Source organism: Rana temporaria, chromosome 10 (genome assembly GCF_905171775.1).
Source record: "Rana temporaria chromosome 10, aRanTem1.1, whole genome shotgun sequence".
Classification (NCBI taxonomy): domain Eukaryota; kingdom Metazoa; phylum Chordata; class Amphibia; order Anura; family Ranidae; genus Rana; species Rana temporaria.
Window position 1 is genome coordinate 119,448,978 of NC_053498.1, and position 17,655 is coordinate 119,466,632.

The 17,655-nt window shown below is 45.6% G+C and overlaps 1 protein-coding gene across 1 annotated transcript; it reads right to left on the reverse strand.

The window, feature by feature from the left end:
• Positions 1 to 2,368: 2,368 nt before the first annotated feature.
• LOC120915523 (indolethylamine N-methyltransferase-like) lies at positions 2,369 to 16,682 on the reverse strand. The gene is made up of 3 exons (XM_040326094.1): positions 16,456 to 16,682; positions 8,225 to 8,432; positions 2,369 to 2,887 (listed from the first exon to the last, which is right to left on the reverse strand). Exons 1-3 carry the CDS (start codon positions 16,601 to 16,603, stop codon positions 2,458 to 2,460), a joined length of 786 nt encoding a protein of 261 aa, XP_040182028.1. The 5' UTR covers positions 16,604 to 16,682; the 3' UTR covers positions 2,369 to 2,457.
• Between the last annotated feature and the right edge of the window lie 973 nt (positions 16,683 to 17,655).

Consider the following 17,655-nt stretch of genomic DNA (forward strand, 5'->3'; position numbering starts at 1 on the left):
CTCCAAGAAGTGTGGACAGGGTACCTGTAAAAAACAGGTACCCGCTCCCCCCTGAAAACCGCCAAATGTGGCACCGGAGGGGGAGGAATCAGATAAGCGGAAGTTCCACTTTTGGGTGGAACTCTGCTTTAATCTTCAACCTAGCCCTACTATTATCTCTTAGGCCCCATACACACGATAGAATCCATCCGCTGAAAAATCCCAGCAAATGGGTTTCAGCGGATAGATCCTATGGTGTGTACACTCCAGCGGATCTGTTTCCGCGGATATTTATCCCCTGGGATGGATTCCAGCAGATCGAATATTTGCTGACATGCCAAACAAATCTATCTGCTGGAATCCATCCCAACGGATGGATCCGCTGGCCTGTATAGAATCACCGGATCCATCCGTCCGAAGGGATCCCCCGCATGCGTCGTAATGATTCGACGCATGCGTGGAATTCCTTATATGACAGCGTCGCGACGACGGCGCGACACGTCATCGCCAGAGGATTTCGGCGCGGATTTCAATGCGATGGTGTGTACACTCCATCGCATAGAAATCCGCGGAAATCCTCGAGAGGATTTATCCGTGGAAACGGTCCGCTGGACCGTATCCGCGGATAAATCCTCCCGTGTGTATGGGGCCTAACTTTAGCCCTAGCCTTAAACCTCAAACTAGCACTGCCCTTAACTCTCACCTTAGCCCTATCCCTAATTCCCAACCTAGCTCTACCCTTTACTCTTAATTAAGCTCTACACTTAACCCCCAACTAAGCCCTAGCATTAACTTACAACTTACTGTAGCCCTTTACTTAACTCTTAATCAAATCCTACCATTACTCCTTACCTAGCCCTATCCTTAACTCTGAACCTAGCCCTACCCTTAACTCTTACCTTAGCTCTATCCTTCACCCTCAAGCTAGCCCTACTCTTAAGCCTTACATTGGCCCTATCCTTGACCCTCTTCCTAGCTCCACTCCTAACCCTCAAGCTTGGACTATCTTTAACCCTCATCTTAAAGCTCAACCTAGCCTGTAGCCTTCAAATCAAAGGCCCGGAAAGCTTCAATGTCTTATCTCATCCTATCCTTCCCTAATCTAAAAGCCCCTGGCTTGTAGCATTCCACACAGAAGGGCCATTGTGTGAGAGCTGTGGCCTCTCTGCATCAGTCTGACATAATCCCTACCATAGGTGTGTGCAGCCTATAGCATTCGGGTGTGCACCCGAAAATTTAAACACACATGCGTGTGTGTATATTATATATAGCAGCAGGCCAATTGACAGTGTCAGTAGAGCAGAGATTGGTGTCAGTAGTTTATCTTTATTATTTTTTTTATTATTACTTACCATTTATTTTACATTTTTTACCATATTTGTTTATAGTTTTTTTAGGAGCCCTATTGGAGGGCTTTGGTGAAAAATTAGGGGTCTAAACAGACCCCTGATGTCTCACTTTTGAGCCAGAGAAAGGGACTAAGAACAGAGATTCCCCTGTCCCTTTCTCTGCAGCCAAGCAGCAGGGGGACTATGCTCAGAACAGGGTGATTAGGGTGTGCCTAGGCACATCTGGCACACCCTGTGCGCACGCCTATGCTCCCTACTGTTTTCAACCAGCAATGTTTGCTGTATGAGACCTGGTCATAAAATGGGTGAATTCTGGGAGTTGTAGTCCTTCCTTTGCTCAGTCTTTACACACATAAACAAGGAAAGATTTAAACAGGTCAGAGTTAAAGAGATGTGCAGTAAAAAATTACACGAAATCTAAACTTTGCTGGAATTTCAAAAGGCTCAAGGGGAGGATTAGACGAATTTCAAGGAAGAAAATGCCTCCTGAAACCTGATTACAGACAGTTTTTTGTTTTGGATAAAGCGTAGAAGTATATAAAACCTTATAATTGATATTCATGTTCCCTTTTTATTAACGAATCTTGTACTTGTAATGTTGTTTCTTGTGCAGTTACAATGAACAAATCCATGGCGCTCTTGCCTATTCTTTTTAGAGTCTTGTAGTATTCTGACCACACCAAGCACAGAGGCAGATCCATGCTGGTGTGGTCAGTTTGCGTTTCTCAGCTTTCTGATTGTAGTTACAGGATGCTGTGATGATGCATGGTGCGCCTGTAGGCTGATAGTTAGCATTGTTACCACACCGCTGGTCAGCACAGCTTTGCTTGATTGACAGCTACTTTTCCTGCTGTCCTACAGTGTCTACTGTCTATTGCAGAAATTCCCACAGTTCCTGTCCCTGTGAATCTTGTATAAGAAATGGGGTAGTGTGGTTGTCACCGGGATAGGAAGGCATGGAAAGCAACATTTTTACAAAAAAAAATAAAAATTCTTGCCCGTTTCCCTATTGGAGAGAACAGGAAAAAATAAATACAACGTTTCAGGAAATGGCAAACTTTATTATATATTGTATTAATGATGTAAGTTTGGTTCACCACAATGAGATGAGATCTCTGGGTTTTGGTTTTCAGGCTCCTTTCACTTTGCGAGCAAGGACAAAACTCAGATGGCTGTAGTCAACATTATCACTGGGCTCCACAGCTGTAATGACAGATGACTTTTCAATGGCGAAGCCGGCTTTAATTATGAGTTCTTGTAATTCTGTCTCGTCCAAGGTCAGCATAAAGTAGCGATGGTTGCCCACCTTGTGGAAGGTCATGTTCAGCACCACAAACAGCAGCACCTGGCCTCCAAGTTTCAGTCTGGATGTGAATCTCTCCAGGTTCCTCTGGAAGTCTTCCTTTGTTTTACTGATAGCATTTATTATCCATAGGCTGAGGACGAAATCCACCTGTGGCACCACCTCAGGATCCAGGCCATTGGTTTCATGGTTGTCCCACTTATAAACCCCTTTAATTTCTTTTCTCAGCTGGTCTTCCTTCTCCTTCCACCCTTGTCTGAAACAAGAAATCATGTCTGATAATAGCAATAGAAATCATTTGTACTCTAACTGAACTATAACTTAGTTTACTACTAACAGAGATACTACAATAGATATCATTAGTTTTTTGTTTTACTATTGTGATTTTCATAAGGATTGATAACCCCTGACACAACTTCAGGGCATAACCCATTCTGCCTCTGATCCAAATTATGAAAACATGCAGAGAGCGAGGGACAGACTGCTTTCTTCCTGTGTCTAGCCGTAAAGAGAGACCGAACCCTTTATTCCTATAGCTTTATAGACAAAATTACATCATTTATATGAGCACAACTGATTGGCTTAGTCCATATAAGGGTTCTTCCTGTGACGTTTATTCTTGGCACACTGCACACGTTTCAAAGTCTTTGGGGGCCATTTTCCTTCCTTCGATGGAGGGGGGCTTTTTGGAGTAAAGAGTACAAGGGAGGGGTTTGAAGACATCTGTTTTTCATTCTTACTTTTGAGCCGAGATTTAAGTCTATAATCTGTTACTTCATTTAAGGATAATAACACTTGTTGCAATACGCACACATATATATTTATCAAGAAATAAAAGAAATAAAAAAATATAAGAAAAGGAAAGAAACATTTGAATGGTTTAGGAGAAAAGTAACAAACACAAAAATATTCATTTTATTTAGCTCCATCACAATTTCTTTCACTACTATTAGTAATGATCCTACTACTTAAGCTGTTAATACTACTAACAATAGTATACCACAACAACTTTGCTATTTTTGTATAGTAGTAAGTTGATAATAGAATTGCTTCTCCTCCTACTGCTACTACAGATAATATAATAACTTTTTATTTCTATGATTACTTGCGCTACTGTTAGAATCATTTTACAATTAATGTCAGTAATGCTACTAATAATACAACCACATTACTGCTATTACTATTATTGGTTTTGCTTATGCAATTACTACTAGTAGGAAAGGTGATAAAAGAACTGTTTCTCCCTCTCCTTCTACTATGACATAATTCTGTATAATAGCTTTTTATTATTCCAATTACTTCTACTACTATTAATATTGATCTAACTAATAATGCCAGCCATATTACGTTACTTTACCTTTTCTACTATTGTTAATTCCAAAGTTTGATTACTAATAGAAGTAAAGTAAAAAAGACTACACCAGATAATACATATATTTGTATTACTACAATTATTGTACTATTAATAATATTAATCCAACTACTAATGCTAGCAATATTACAGAGGAGCTGCCAGGGTCCGCTGCCATGCTGTAAGATGTTTAGGAAAGCCAGCCAGAGATTCCCAAGATGTCGCTGGAATGCACACAAGATGACGTCACCGGAGCCATCTTGGAAATGTCTGACCAGCTTCCCTAAACATCTCACGGCATGGCAGTGGACCCTGGCAGCTCCTCAGTGGCTTGTTTCACACAGCGTCCCAAACTTACTTTGATTGATGAGCCTAAGGCCCCGTACACACGAGGAGACATGTCCGATGAAAACGGTCCGCGGACCGTTTTCATCGGACATGTCTCCTGGGAGCTTTTGGTCTGATGTGTGTACACACCATCAGACCAAAATCCCCGCGGACAGAGAACGCGGTGACGTAGAAGACACCGATGTTCTCAAACACGGAAGTGCAATGCTTCCACGCATGCGTCGAATCAATTCGCCGCATGCGCGGGATTTGGGGACGCTGGTTACACGTCATAACCAGCGGACATGTACGATTAGGTGTACTAACCATCGAACATGTCCGACGGACATGTTTCCAGCGGACAAGTTTCTTAGCTTGCTAAGAAACTTTTGTCCGCTGGAAACCTGTCCGCTAGGCCGTACACACGGTCGGACATGTCCGCTGAAACTGGTCCGCGGACCAGTTTCAGCCGACAAGTTTGACCGTGTGTACGTGGCCTAATACTTACCCTGCTACATGAGTTGCCATTAGCAGACATCCCAGGGAGGTGACACACAGCCAGTCGCACAGATACACAGCCAGTCACTAGGGATGGGCTCCATGTTCAAATTGAAAATTGGGTGCTCGCCCATTCGCCGAACAGTAAATATTATGGGGCATTCCCAGGAAATGTAAGCGCCGCGGAGCGCCCCATAATGCGCTGCGGGGTCGGAGTGCATTACTGTATGATGATTGACCAAAGCATGCATTTGACTGGCATGTTTTGGCCAATCACAGTGCACTCTGCTGAGAGAGCCATAATTGGGTGCCTTTGGCCATGTATAGTGTGTGGACGGAGATAGATTAAAGCGGATGTGCCAGTATAAAAAAATATTAAAAGCCAGCAGCTACAAATACTGCAGCTGCTGACTTTTAATATTAGGACACTTACCTGTCCTGGAGTCCAGCGCCATCCGCAGCAGAGGACGAGCGATCGCTCGTCTCTCTGCTGCTCCCCCCGCCATCCTCAGTGAGGAAACCAGGAAGTGAAGCGCTCCGGCTTCACTACCCGGTTCCCTACGGCGCATGCGTGAGTCGCGCTGCACCCGCCGATTGGCTCACACGCTGTGTGCTGGGAGCCGAGTGTTCCCAGCACACAACGGGAGACAGACGGGAAGTCAGAAAAACCCGTCTTTTGCCCGTAGCGTGTGGCCGGAAGTGGGTGCAAATACCTGTCTTTAGACAGGTATCTGCACCCCCCTCCCCCTGAAAGGTGTCAAATGTGACACCGGAGGGGGGGCGGGTGCCGGTCAGCGTGAGTTCCACTTTAGGGTGGAGCTCCGCTTTAAGCTAGCTTAGGCAGGAAGGTTAGTTAGTGGCAGGCAATGCATTTGATATATATATATATATATATATATATATATTTTACACATACTCTGCATTTAGCGTAGACTAGGTATTCAGTGTATACTCTACAGTAGGGATCGAAAGTTTGGGCACCCCAGGTAAAAATTTATTTTAATGTGCATAACGAAGCCAAGGAAAGATGGAAAAATCTCCAAAAGGCATCAAATTACAGATTAGACATTCTTATAATATGTCAAAAAAAGTTAGATTTTATCTCCATCATTTACACTTTCAAAATTACAGAAAACAAAAAAATGGTGTCTGCAAAAGTTTGGGCACCCTGCAGAATTTATAGCATGCACTGCCCCCTTTGCAAAGCTGAGACCTGCCAGTGTCATGGATTGTTCTCAATCATCGTCTGGGAAGACCAGGTGATGTCAATCTCAAAGGTTTTAAATGCCCAGACTCATCTGACCTTGCCCCAAGAATCAGCACCATGGGTTCTTCTAAGCAGTTGTATAGAAAACTGAAAATAGTTGACGCTCACAAAGCTGGTGAAGACTATGAAGATAGCAAAGCGTTTTCAGATGTCAATATCCTCTGTTCGGAATGTAATTAAGAAATGGCAGTCATCAGGAACAGTGGAAGTTAAAGCAAGATCTGGAAGACCAAGAAAAATATCAGACAGAACAGCTCGCAGGATTGTGAGAAAAGCAATTCAAAACCCACGTTTGACTGCACGATCCCTCCAGAAAGATCTGGCAGACACTGGAGTTGTGGTACACTATTCCACTATAAAGAGATACTTGTACAAATATGGTCTTCATGAAAGAGTCATCAGAAGAAAACCTCTTCTACGTCCTCACCACAAAAATCAGCGTTTGAACTTTGCAAATGAACATATAGACAAGCCTGATGCATTTTGGGAACAAGTTCTGTGGACCGATGAGGTTAAAATAGAACTTTTTGGCCGGAATGAGCAAAGGTACGTTTGGAGAAGAAAGGGCACAGAATTTAATGAAAAGAACCTCTGTCCAACTATTAAGCATGGGGGTGGATCAATCATGCTTTGGGGTTGTATTGCAGCCAGTGGCACAGGGAACATTTCACGAGTAGAAGGAAAAATGGATTCAATAAAATTTCAGAAAATTTTGGATGGTAACTTGATGCCATCTGTGAAAAAGCTGAAGTTAAAGAGAGGATGGCTTCTACAAATGTATAATGATCCTAAACACACCTCAAAATCCACGGGGGATTACATCAAGAGGCGTAAACTGAAGGTTTTGCCATGGCCTTTACAATCTCCTGACCTCAACATAATTGAAAATCTATGGATAGACCTTAAAAGAGCAGTGCGTGACAGACAGTCCAGAAATCTCAAAGAAATGGAAGACTTTTGTAAGGAAGAATGGGCAAAGATTCCTCAAACAAGAATTGAAAGACTCTTGGCTGGCTACAAAAAGCGTTTACAAGCTGTGATACTTGCCAAAGGGGGCAATACAAGATATTAACTCTGCAGACGTCATTTTTTTGTTTTCTGTCATTTTGAAAGTGTAAATGATGGTAATAAAATCTAACTTTTTTTGACATATTATAAGAATGTCTAATCTGTAATTTGATGCCTTTTGGACATTTTTCCATCTTTCCTTGGCTTCGTTATGCACATTAATACAAATTTTTACCTGGGGTGCCCAAACTTTCGATCCCCACTGTATGCAAGCAGTGTAGTTTATATAACACAGTGAATTGAAGTGGTTAAGGGGAACCCTGCGCCAAAATGTAAAAAAAATAACGTAGGGGTATCCCCCAAAATCCATACCAGACCATTGTTTGAGAATGCAACCTGGTAGGCCGCAGGAAAAGGAAGTAAGGCCCCCCCTGCTGAACCATACCAGGCCACGTGGAGTTCCCCTTAATATCCATACCTTAGATTGTAAGCTCCTTGAGGGAAGGGACTGATGTGAATGTACATTGTATATGTAAAGCGCTGCGTAAATTGACGGCGTTATATAAGTACCTAAATAATAATAATAATATGAGACCCCAAGTGCCTGGTAATGAACTGGAGGGAGGAACTGATGCTGTTTTTTTCAATATTTTTTTGTATTGCCGGGATCTGGCAATACATTACAGCCACAAGCAATTTTTAAATTAAGAATTTTCATTTAGAAATTTCATTTTGCTGTTGTAAACATGGGAAAGATGCGATACTTTACAGACAGACTAAGAGGATCCCCCAGGCACAATATTTAAAGGAATGTTTCATTTTTACTGTTTCACTTTCACTGTCTCTGACTTTGACTTGTATGACCCCCTTCGTTTCACCGCCACCCTTCATCTAGGGTCCATTCCATCTTGGTGATTGGGACGGTTGGTCGTACAATATGTCTACCATTTTATATCGCTGCTGTTTTTGATGTATTTTATATTTATGTGTGTTTCCTGTTTTTTGATACAATGCTAAAATAAATTGATTTATATCTTTTACTCTTACTACAATTCCTTTCTAATTCTTTCTCATCTAGTACCGGTATAGTCCCTCTGCCCCTTATTTGTTCTTGTTTTTTTGGGCCTTTGCTCTATTCATACCTGTTACCCTCAAGATGGCAGACTCGTTTGGCAGCATGTGACCAATCATTGGCTTTGTTGTCCTTGTCCATCCATTGCTTGAAGTGTGTGAAGCTGTCATCATTCATCTGCACAACATAGATCTCTTTGAAATTATTGCTGACTGAAAAGAGTTGGTATAATATGGACCCCATGCTGATATCAAGTAACTTGTCTCCTTTCAGCTGCCCTGTGGGGAAAAACAACAATAAAACCCAAATTCTTTCATTACAGCTGAACTCTAAGCAGATTTAATAAAAACACAAATGAATGCAGAAAGTTCCTCCTTCTAGCACAAATCCCCCCCCCCCTCTCCATTTCTCCAACTAGCATACATTTCCCCTCTATTCCTCCTTCTAGCACAAATCCCCCTCTCCATTCCTCCTTCTAGCACAACCCCCCCTCCATTCCTCCTTCTAGCACAAATCCCCCTCTCCATTCCTCCTTCTAGCACAAACCCCCCTCTCCATTCCTCCTTCTAGCACAAATCCCCCTCTCCATTCCTCCTTCTAGCACAACCCACCCCCCCCTCCATTCCTCCTTCTAGCACAAACCCCCCCTCCATTCCTCCTTCTAGCACAAATCCCCCTCTCCAATTCTCCTTCTAGCACAAACCCCCCCCCCCTCCATTCCTCCTTCTAGCACAAATCCCCCTCTCCATTCCTCCTTCTAGCACAATCCCCCCTCTCCATTCCTCCTTCTAGCACAAACCCCCCTCTCCATTCCTCCTTCTAGCACAAATCCCCCTCTCCATTCCTCCTTCTAGCACAAATCCCCCTCTCCATTCCTCCTTCTAGCACAACCCCCCCTCCATTCCTCCTTCTAGCACAAATCCCCCTCTCCATTCCTCCTTCTAGCACAAACCCCCCTCTCCATTCCTCCTTCTAGCACAAATCCCCCTCTCCATTCCTCCTTCTAGCACAAATCCCCCTCTCCATTCCTCCTTCTAGCACAAATCCCCCTCTCCATTCCTCCTTCTAGCACAACCCCCCCCCTCCATTCCTCCTTCTAGCACAAATTCCCCCTCCATTCCTCCTTCTAGCACAACCCCCCCCCCTCCATTCCGCCTTCTAGCACAAATCCCCCTCTCCATTCCGCCTTCTAGCACAACCCCCCCCCCCTCCATTCCGCCTTCTAGCACAAATCCCCCCTCCATTCCTTCTAGCACAAATCCCCCTCTCCATTGCTCCTTCTAGCACAAATTCCCCCCTCCATTCCTCCTTCTAGCACAAATTCCCCCCTCCATTCCTCCTTCTAGCACAAATCCCCCTCTCCATTCCTCCTTCTAGCACAACCCCCCCCTCCATTCCTCCTTCTAGCACAAATCCCCCTCTCCAATTCTCCTTCTAGCACAACCCCCCCTCTCCATTCCTCCTTCTAGCACAAATCCCCCTCTCCATTCCGCCTTCTAGCACAACCCCCCCCCCCTCCATTCCGCCTTCTAGCACAAATCCCCCCTCCATTCCTTCTAGCACAAATCCCCCTCTCCATTGCTCCTTCTAGCACAAATCCCCCCTCCATTCCTTCTAGCACAAATCCCCCTCTCCATTGCTCCTTCTAGCACAAATTCCCCCCTCCATTCCTCCTTCTAGCACAAATTCCCCCCTCCATTCCTCCTTCTAGCACAAATCCCCCTCTCCATTCCTCCTTCTAGCACAACCCCCCCCTCCATTCCTCCTTCTAGCACAAATCCCCCTCTCCAATTCTCCTTCTAGCACAACCCCCCCTCTCCATTCCTCCTTCTAGCACAAATCCCCCTCTCCATTCCGCCTTCTAGCACAACCCCCCCCCCCCTCCATTCCGCCTTCTAGCACAAATCCCCCCTCCATTCCTTCTAGCACAAATCCCCCTCTCCATTGCTCCTTCTAGCACAAATTCCCCCCTCCATTCCTCCTTCTAGCACAAATTCCCCCCTCCATTCCTCCTTCTAGCACAAATCCCCCTCTCCATTCCTCCTTCTAGCACAACCCCCCCTCCATTCCTCCTTCTAGCACAAATCCCCCTCTCCATTCCTCCTTCTAGCACAAACCCCCCTCTCCATTCCTCCTTCTAGCACAAATCCCCCTCTCCATTCCTCCTTCTAGCACAACCCCCCCCCTCCATTCCTCCTTCTAGCACAAATCCCCCCCCCTCCATTCCTCCTTCTAGCACAAATCCCCCTCTCCATTCCTCCTTCTAGCACAAACCCCCCTCTCCATTCCTCCTTCTAGCACAAATCCCCCTCTCCATTCCTCCTTCTAGCACAAATCCCCCTCTCCATTCCTCCTTCTAGCACAACCCCCCCTCCATTCCTCCTTCTAGCACAAATCCCCCTCTCCATTCCTCCTTCTAGCACAAACCCCCCTCTCCATTCCTCCTTCTAGCACAAATCCCCCTCTCCATTCCTCCTTCTAGCACAAATCCCCCTCTCCATTCCTCCTTCTAGCACAAATCCCCCCTCTCCAATTCTCCTTCTAGCACAACCCCCCCTCTCCATTCCTCCTTCTAGCACAAATCCCCCTCTCCATTCCTCCTTCTAGCACAAACCCCCCTCTCCATTCCTCCTTCTAGCACAAATCCCCCCTCCATTCCTTCTAGCACAAATCCCCCTCTCCATTGCTCCTTCTAGCACAAATTCCCCCTCCATTCCTCCTTCTAGCACAAATTCCCCCCTCCATTCCTCCTTCTAGCACATCCCCCTCCATTCCTCCTTCTAGCACAAATCCCCCCCTCCATTCCTCCTTCTAGCACAAATTCCCCCCTTCATTCCTCCTTCTAGCACAAATCCCCCTCCATTTCTCCTTCTAGCACAAATCCCCCTCTCCATTCCTCCTTCTAGCACAAATCCCCCTCTCCATTCCTCCTTCTAGCACAAATCCCCCTCTCCATTCCTCCTTCTAGCACAAATCCCCCTCTCCATTCCTCCTTCTAGCACAAATCCCCCCTCCATTCCTCCTTCTAGCACAAATCCCCCTCTCCATTCCTTTTTCTAGCACAACCCCCCCCCTCCATTCCTCCTTCTAGCCCAAGTTCCCCCTCCATTCTTCCTTCTAGCACAAATCCCCCCCCTCCATTCCTCCTTCTAGCACAACCCCCCCCCCTCCATTCCTCCTTCTAGCACAAATTCCCCCTCTATTCCTCCTTCTAGCACAAATCCCCCTCTCCATTCCTCCTTCTAGCACATCCCCCTCCATTCCTCCTTCTAGCACAAATCCCCCCTCCATTCCTCCTTCTAGCACAAATCCCCCTCTCCAATTCTCCTTCTAGCACAACCCCCCCTCCATTCCTCCTTCTAGCACAAATCCCCCCCTCCATTTCTCCTACTAGCACAAATTTCCCCTCTATCCCTCCTTCTAGCACAACCCCCCCCCCTTGCATTCCTGCTTCTAGCCCAAGTTCCCCCTCCATTCTTCCTTCTAGCACACATTCCCCCTCCATTCCTCCTTCTAGCACAAATCCCCCTCTCCATTCCTCCTTCTAGCACATCCCCCTCTCCATTCCACCTTCTAGCACAAATCCCCCCTCTCCATTCCTCCTTCTAGCACAAATCCCCCCTCCATTCCTCCTTCTAGCACAAATTCCCCCCTCCATTCCTCCTTCTAGCACATCCCCCTCTCCATTCCACCTTCTAGCACAAATCCCCCTCTCCATTCCTCCTTCTAGCACATCCCCCTCCATTCCGCCTTCTAGCACAACCCCCCTCTCCAATTCTCCTTCTAGCACAACCCCCCCCCTTCCATTCCTCCTTCTAGCACAAATCCCCCTCTCCATTCCACCTTCTAGCACAAATCCCCCTCTCCATTCCTCCTTCTAGCACAAATCCCCCCTCCATTCCTTCTTCTAGCACAAATCCCCCTCTCCATTCCTCCTTCTAGCACAAATCCCCCCTCCATTCCTCCTTCTAGCACAAATCCCCCCCTCCATTCCTCCTTCTAGCACAAATCCCCCCTCCATTCCTTCTTCTAGCACAAATCCCCCTCTCCATTCCTCCTTCTAGCACAAATCCCCCCCCTTCATTCCTCCTTCTAGCACAAATTCCCCCTCCATTCCTCCTTCTAGCACAATTTCCCCCTCCATTCCTCCTTCTAGCAAATCCCCCTCCATTCCTCCTTCTAGCACAAATCCCCCCTCCATTCCTTCTTCTAGCACAAATCCCCCTCTCCATTCCTCCTTCTAGCACAAATCCCCCCTCCATTCCTTCTTCTAGCACAAATCCCCCTCTCCATTCCTCCTTCTAGCACAAATCCCCCTCTCCATTCCTTCTTCTAGCACAACCCCCCCCCCTCCATTCCTCCTTCTAGCACAAATCCCCCCTCCATTCCTCCTTCTAGCACAAATCCCCCCTCCATTCCTCCTTCTAGCACAAATCCCCCCCTCCATTCCTCCTTCTAGCACAAATCCCCCTCTCCAATTCTCCTTCTAGCACAACCCCCCCTTCATTCCTCCTTCTAGCACAAATTCCCCCTCCATTCCTCCTTCTAGCACAAATCCCCCCTCCATTCCTCCGTCTAGCACAAATCCCCCCTCCACTTCTCCTACTAGCACAAATTTCCCCTCTATCCCTCCTTCTAGCACAAATCCCCCTCTCCAGTCCTCCTTCTAGCACAAATCCCCCTCTCCATTCCTCCTTCTAGCACAACCCCCCCCCTCCATTCCTCCTTCTAGCACAAATCCCCCTCTCCATTCCTCCTTCTAGCACATCCCCCTCCATTCCTCCTAGCACAAATTCCCCCTCCATTCCTCCTACTAGCACAAATCCCCCTCTCCATTTCTGCTTCTAGCACAAATTCCCCCTCCATTCCTTCTTCTAGCACAAATCCCCCTCTCCATTCCTCCTTCTAGCACAACCCCCCCCCCCTCCATTCTTCCTTCTAGCACAAATCCCCCTCTCCATTCCTCCTTCTAGCACAACCCCCCCCCCCCCCCTGGTATTCCTGCTTCTAGCCCAAGTTCCCCCTCCATTCTTCCTTCTAGCACACATTCCCCCTCCATTCCTCCTTCTAGCACAAATCCCACCTCCATTCCTCCTTCTAGCACAAATTCCCCCTCTCCGTTCCTCCTTCTAGCCCCCCCCACCCACTCCTCCTTCTAGCACAAATCTAACCCTTCATTACTCCTTCTAGTACAAATCCCCCCATCCATTTCTCCTTCTAGCACAAATTATCCCCCCTCCAGTCCTCCTTCTAGCACAAATCTCACCCTTCATTCTTCCTTCTAGCACAAATCCTTTCATCCATCCCTCCTATTAGCACAAATCTCCCTCTTCATTCCTCCTTCTAGCACAAATCCCCACCCACTCCTTTTAACACAACCCCTCTTACCCTGCCAGTGTTGCCAACCATCAGTCATTTTACTGGCAGCCAGTAAAAAAATTGACACTTTTCTCCTGCCAGTAAATGGCAGTGACAGGAAAAGGTTGCCAGTAAAAAATATGGCTATTACGCTTGGCTCGTTGGCCGAGTGCCTGCTGTGTTTGGGTGGTGCCAGCGGGTCTGGTGGAGGTGGCGCCTGAGCATGTGATGTGATGTTATGGTGCAATGGAGCCGAGCGGAGCGGCCGGAGCCTTGTGTGCGGGACGGGAGCAAGGCAAGCCGGGAACAGGACGGTCAGTGCTGTTTGGACTGGAGTGGACTGAGGGGACCACCTGGCATGGAGAAAGACTGTCACTGGGACTCAGGAGGGGACGTGTCGTGTCAATGAGTTTTCATCATACTCTGTGCTGCTGCACACTGCTGTCAGTGTCATTGTGAGAGTCAATTTCATGTGTGTGCCGTCCATTCTAATTTCTTGTCCTCCTGAGTCCTGTCCCTGAGCTGGAAAGGGTTAAGTATGATTCCGCTCAACGAAGGAAATACAAAGCAGATAATACGGAGAGAGAGTTGCTGCGGCCCCTACAGTATACTGACACCTAGGTGAAGTACAAGTATGAATAAAAAAGGGGGAAGTGTAGATGTGGCGCTGCTCCTCTATCCTGAACCTTTGTGCGATGGGGTTTATTAAACTACCGTATTTATCGGCGTATACCGAGCACTTTTTTGCTCTGAAACTCAGGGCAAAATCGTGGGTGCGCGATATACGCCAATACCCGCTTTCCGCGCCGAGTTTGAACTACTGCGCCTGCATATACCGAACGCAGTACACTCGTGTATAGTCGGGCAGGCTCAGCTTCTCTCGCAGTCACGTCCTGGACGTACAGGACGTGACCGCGAGAGGAGCTGAGCCTGCCCGACTATACACGAGTGTACTGCGCTCGGTATATCCCGTCGCAGTAGTTCAAACTCAGCGCGCGAAGCGGGGATTGAGCGGGGAGGACACCGCAGAAGGACGCCGGACCCAACGAGGAGGACACCACCGAAGTCGCAGACGGACGCCGGACCCGACGAGGCCGCCGATGGACGCCGCGCAAGACACCAAAACTGTAAGTACTAAAATGTTTTTTTTACAGGAATGCGGGTCCACTTTAGGGGTGCGAGCTATACGCCGGAGCGCGTAATACCCAAATAAATACGGTAATATAAGTTACATTTAAGTTAATATAAAAAGCAAACTATAAAGTGACAAGTGCTTAGGAAAAAATATGTTCATTTGATGTGGTGGTGATACCAAAATAAATAATGTTTTTTAATATTTTCTATATTCCTTTAGATTATGTGCCTCCTATTTAATGGTGATTTTTATATTAATGTACATTACATATAGTTGCTTGATACTATAGTTAATAAACCAAATATTTAAATGGTGCTATGGAGTGAACTAATTGGTATAGTCCCAATGGAACCACATTAGTAGACCACATAGATGAACAACCTTAAAAAAACATATAAATACAATCCATAAACAAAAAGGTATTATTTCTCTTAATTAATAAAGTGAATTGTGCTCTTAAAGGGGTTGTAAAGGTAATTTTTTTTCACCTTAATGCATTCTAGGACACACACAGTTCCCAGAATGCAGCGCGCCCCATTCACAAGAAGAAACCGAGTGTAGGAGGAGGAAGAGAATCCACCGCGGAAGATGAAGAGGCAGATTCGGGACTTCCCCATAGCAACAGCTATTTAGGGTAAGTAAAAAAAAAATGTTTTCATTTTTTTTTTATTATTATTTTTTTTTAGATTTTTGGTGGAAAGATTTTTTTCAGGGTGGAACTCCGCTTTAATATCTACCTTAAATCACATTGCTAATTGTGTATTGTACTTGTTTGTAGCCAAAATACTGTAATTTTGTAACTTTTGAAAATGCCAGTAAAAACTTGTCTGTGCCAGTCAATTTTGGGTGTCATGTCAGTAAATTTCAATCTGGTAGGTTGGCAACACTGCTCCCTTCATTCCTCCTTCCAGCACAAATGGCCTGGAGTCAACAGAAAAAAATAACAACATATTTTTTAAAAAATCTCGTTTTTTTCCCCTAGCAATTTCACCCAATTCACAGCTATTTTTACAGGATTTCTATGAAACTGTGGATGGTTGGGATACCTCAGTGATGATGACCATTTGGTCATTGTGCTTCCTTAGCTGAGCTTTTATGCATTGGTAGTCTATACATTACATTATCTGTAGAAGCCATCTCATGGATGATCATTACATGACCTGTAGAAGTCAACTCATGGATGATCATTACATGACCTATAGAAGCCATCTCATGGATGATCATTACATGACCTGTAGAAGCCATCTCATGGATGATCATTACATGACCTGTAGAAGCCAACTCATGGATGATCATTACATGACCTGTAGAAGTCAACTCATGGATGATCATTACATGACCTATAGAAGCCATCTCATGGATGATCATTACATTACATGTAGAAGCCATCTCATGGATGATCATTACATGACCTGTAGAAGCCAACTCATGGATGATCATTACATGACCTGTAGAAGCCATCTTATGGATGATCATTACATGACCTGTAGAAGCCAACTCATGGATGATCATTACATGACCTGTAGAAGTCAACTCATGGATGATCATTACATGACCTTTAGAAGCCAACTCATGGATGATCATTACATGACCTTTAGAAGCCAACTCATGGATGATCATTACATGACCTTTAGAAGCCAACTCATGGATGATCATTACATGACCTGTAGAAGCCATCTCATGTATGATCATTACATGACCTGTAGAAGTCAACTCATGGATGATCATTACATGACCTTTAGAAGCCAACTTATGGATGATCATTACATGACCTTTAGAAGCCAACTTATGGATGATCATTACATTACCTGTAGAAGCCAACTCATGGATGATCCTTGTAGGAAAGCCCAGGCTTTCTTCGATTATACTGGTCTTATCAGGAGAAAAATGAGTATTAAGAAACTCCTTGGCATCAAATTCATCATCGTGATAATGCTTGCGAATGGTCTCAGACATTTTCTACTGTGGATCTTCGCTTTGTAGGTATCCTACTCCTTCAAATGATTGTCACCCTTTAGATATCTATGGAATATAAAGGTTTCAGTTCAATGCCACCCAATATCACACGTCTTTTGTCAATATTTGACAGCTAAGACAAATAAAAACATCAAGATGAACAGGACCAGCCTTGGGATATTTAGCACCCTGTAAAAAATGTTAGCATGGGACCTTCAGCATACGAATTTAATCTTGTACAGTGTCCTTGTAATCATTTCCATTGAAAAACATGTATCCTAGTGCATAGAATCCCACCATTCCCCCCAAATGACACCAGACTATGGATGAGAGTAGTAGGAACATGGGGTTGTCAGCTCGTTTTGCTCTGCCAAGCAATGTGCCCTATGTCATTATTATATAATTATAAGAAATAAAGGCAGAGCAAAATAACATAGAAGTTACATAGTTAGTTAGGTTGAAAAAAAGACACAAGCCCATCCAGTTCAACCATAAATAAAAACAAAGATAAAATAAAAAATATTGTACAATCCCATATACCCAATTCTATACCCACAGGCAAAAAACCCCAGCAGAGCATGATCCAATTTGCTACAGCAGGGGAAAAAATTCCTTCCTGATCCCCCGAGGGATTTTCCCTGGATCAACTTTACCTATAAATGTCAGTACCCAGTTATATTATGTACGTTTAGGAAAGAATCAAGGCCTTTCTTAACCACTTAAGGACCCCTTCACGCCGATATACGTCGGCAGAATGACACGGCTGGGCACATCCACGTACATGTACGTGGCTCTTTAAGCCCAGCCGTGGGGTCGCACGCGCGGCGGGCGCGTTCACGCGACCCGATCTGAAGCTCCGTGACCGTGGCAGCGGGACTTGCGGACCCGATCGCCGCTGGAGTCCCGCGATCAGTTACCGGAGCTGAAGAATAGGGAGAGCTGTGTGTAAACACAGCTTCCCCGTTCTTCACTGTGGCGCTGTCATCTATCGTGTGTTCCCTTTTATAGGGAAACACAATCGATGACGTCACACCTACAGCCACACCCCCCTA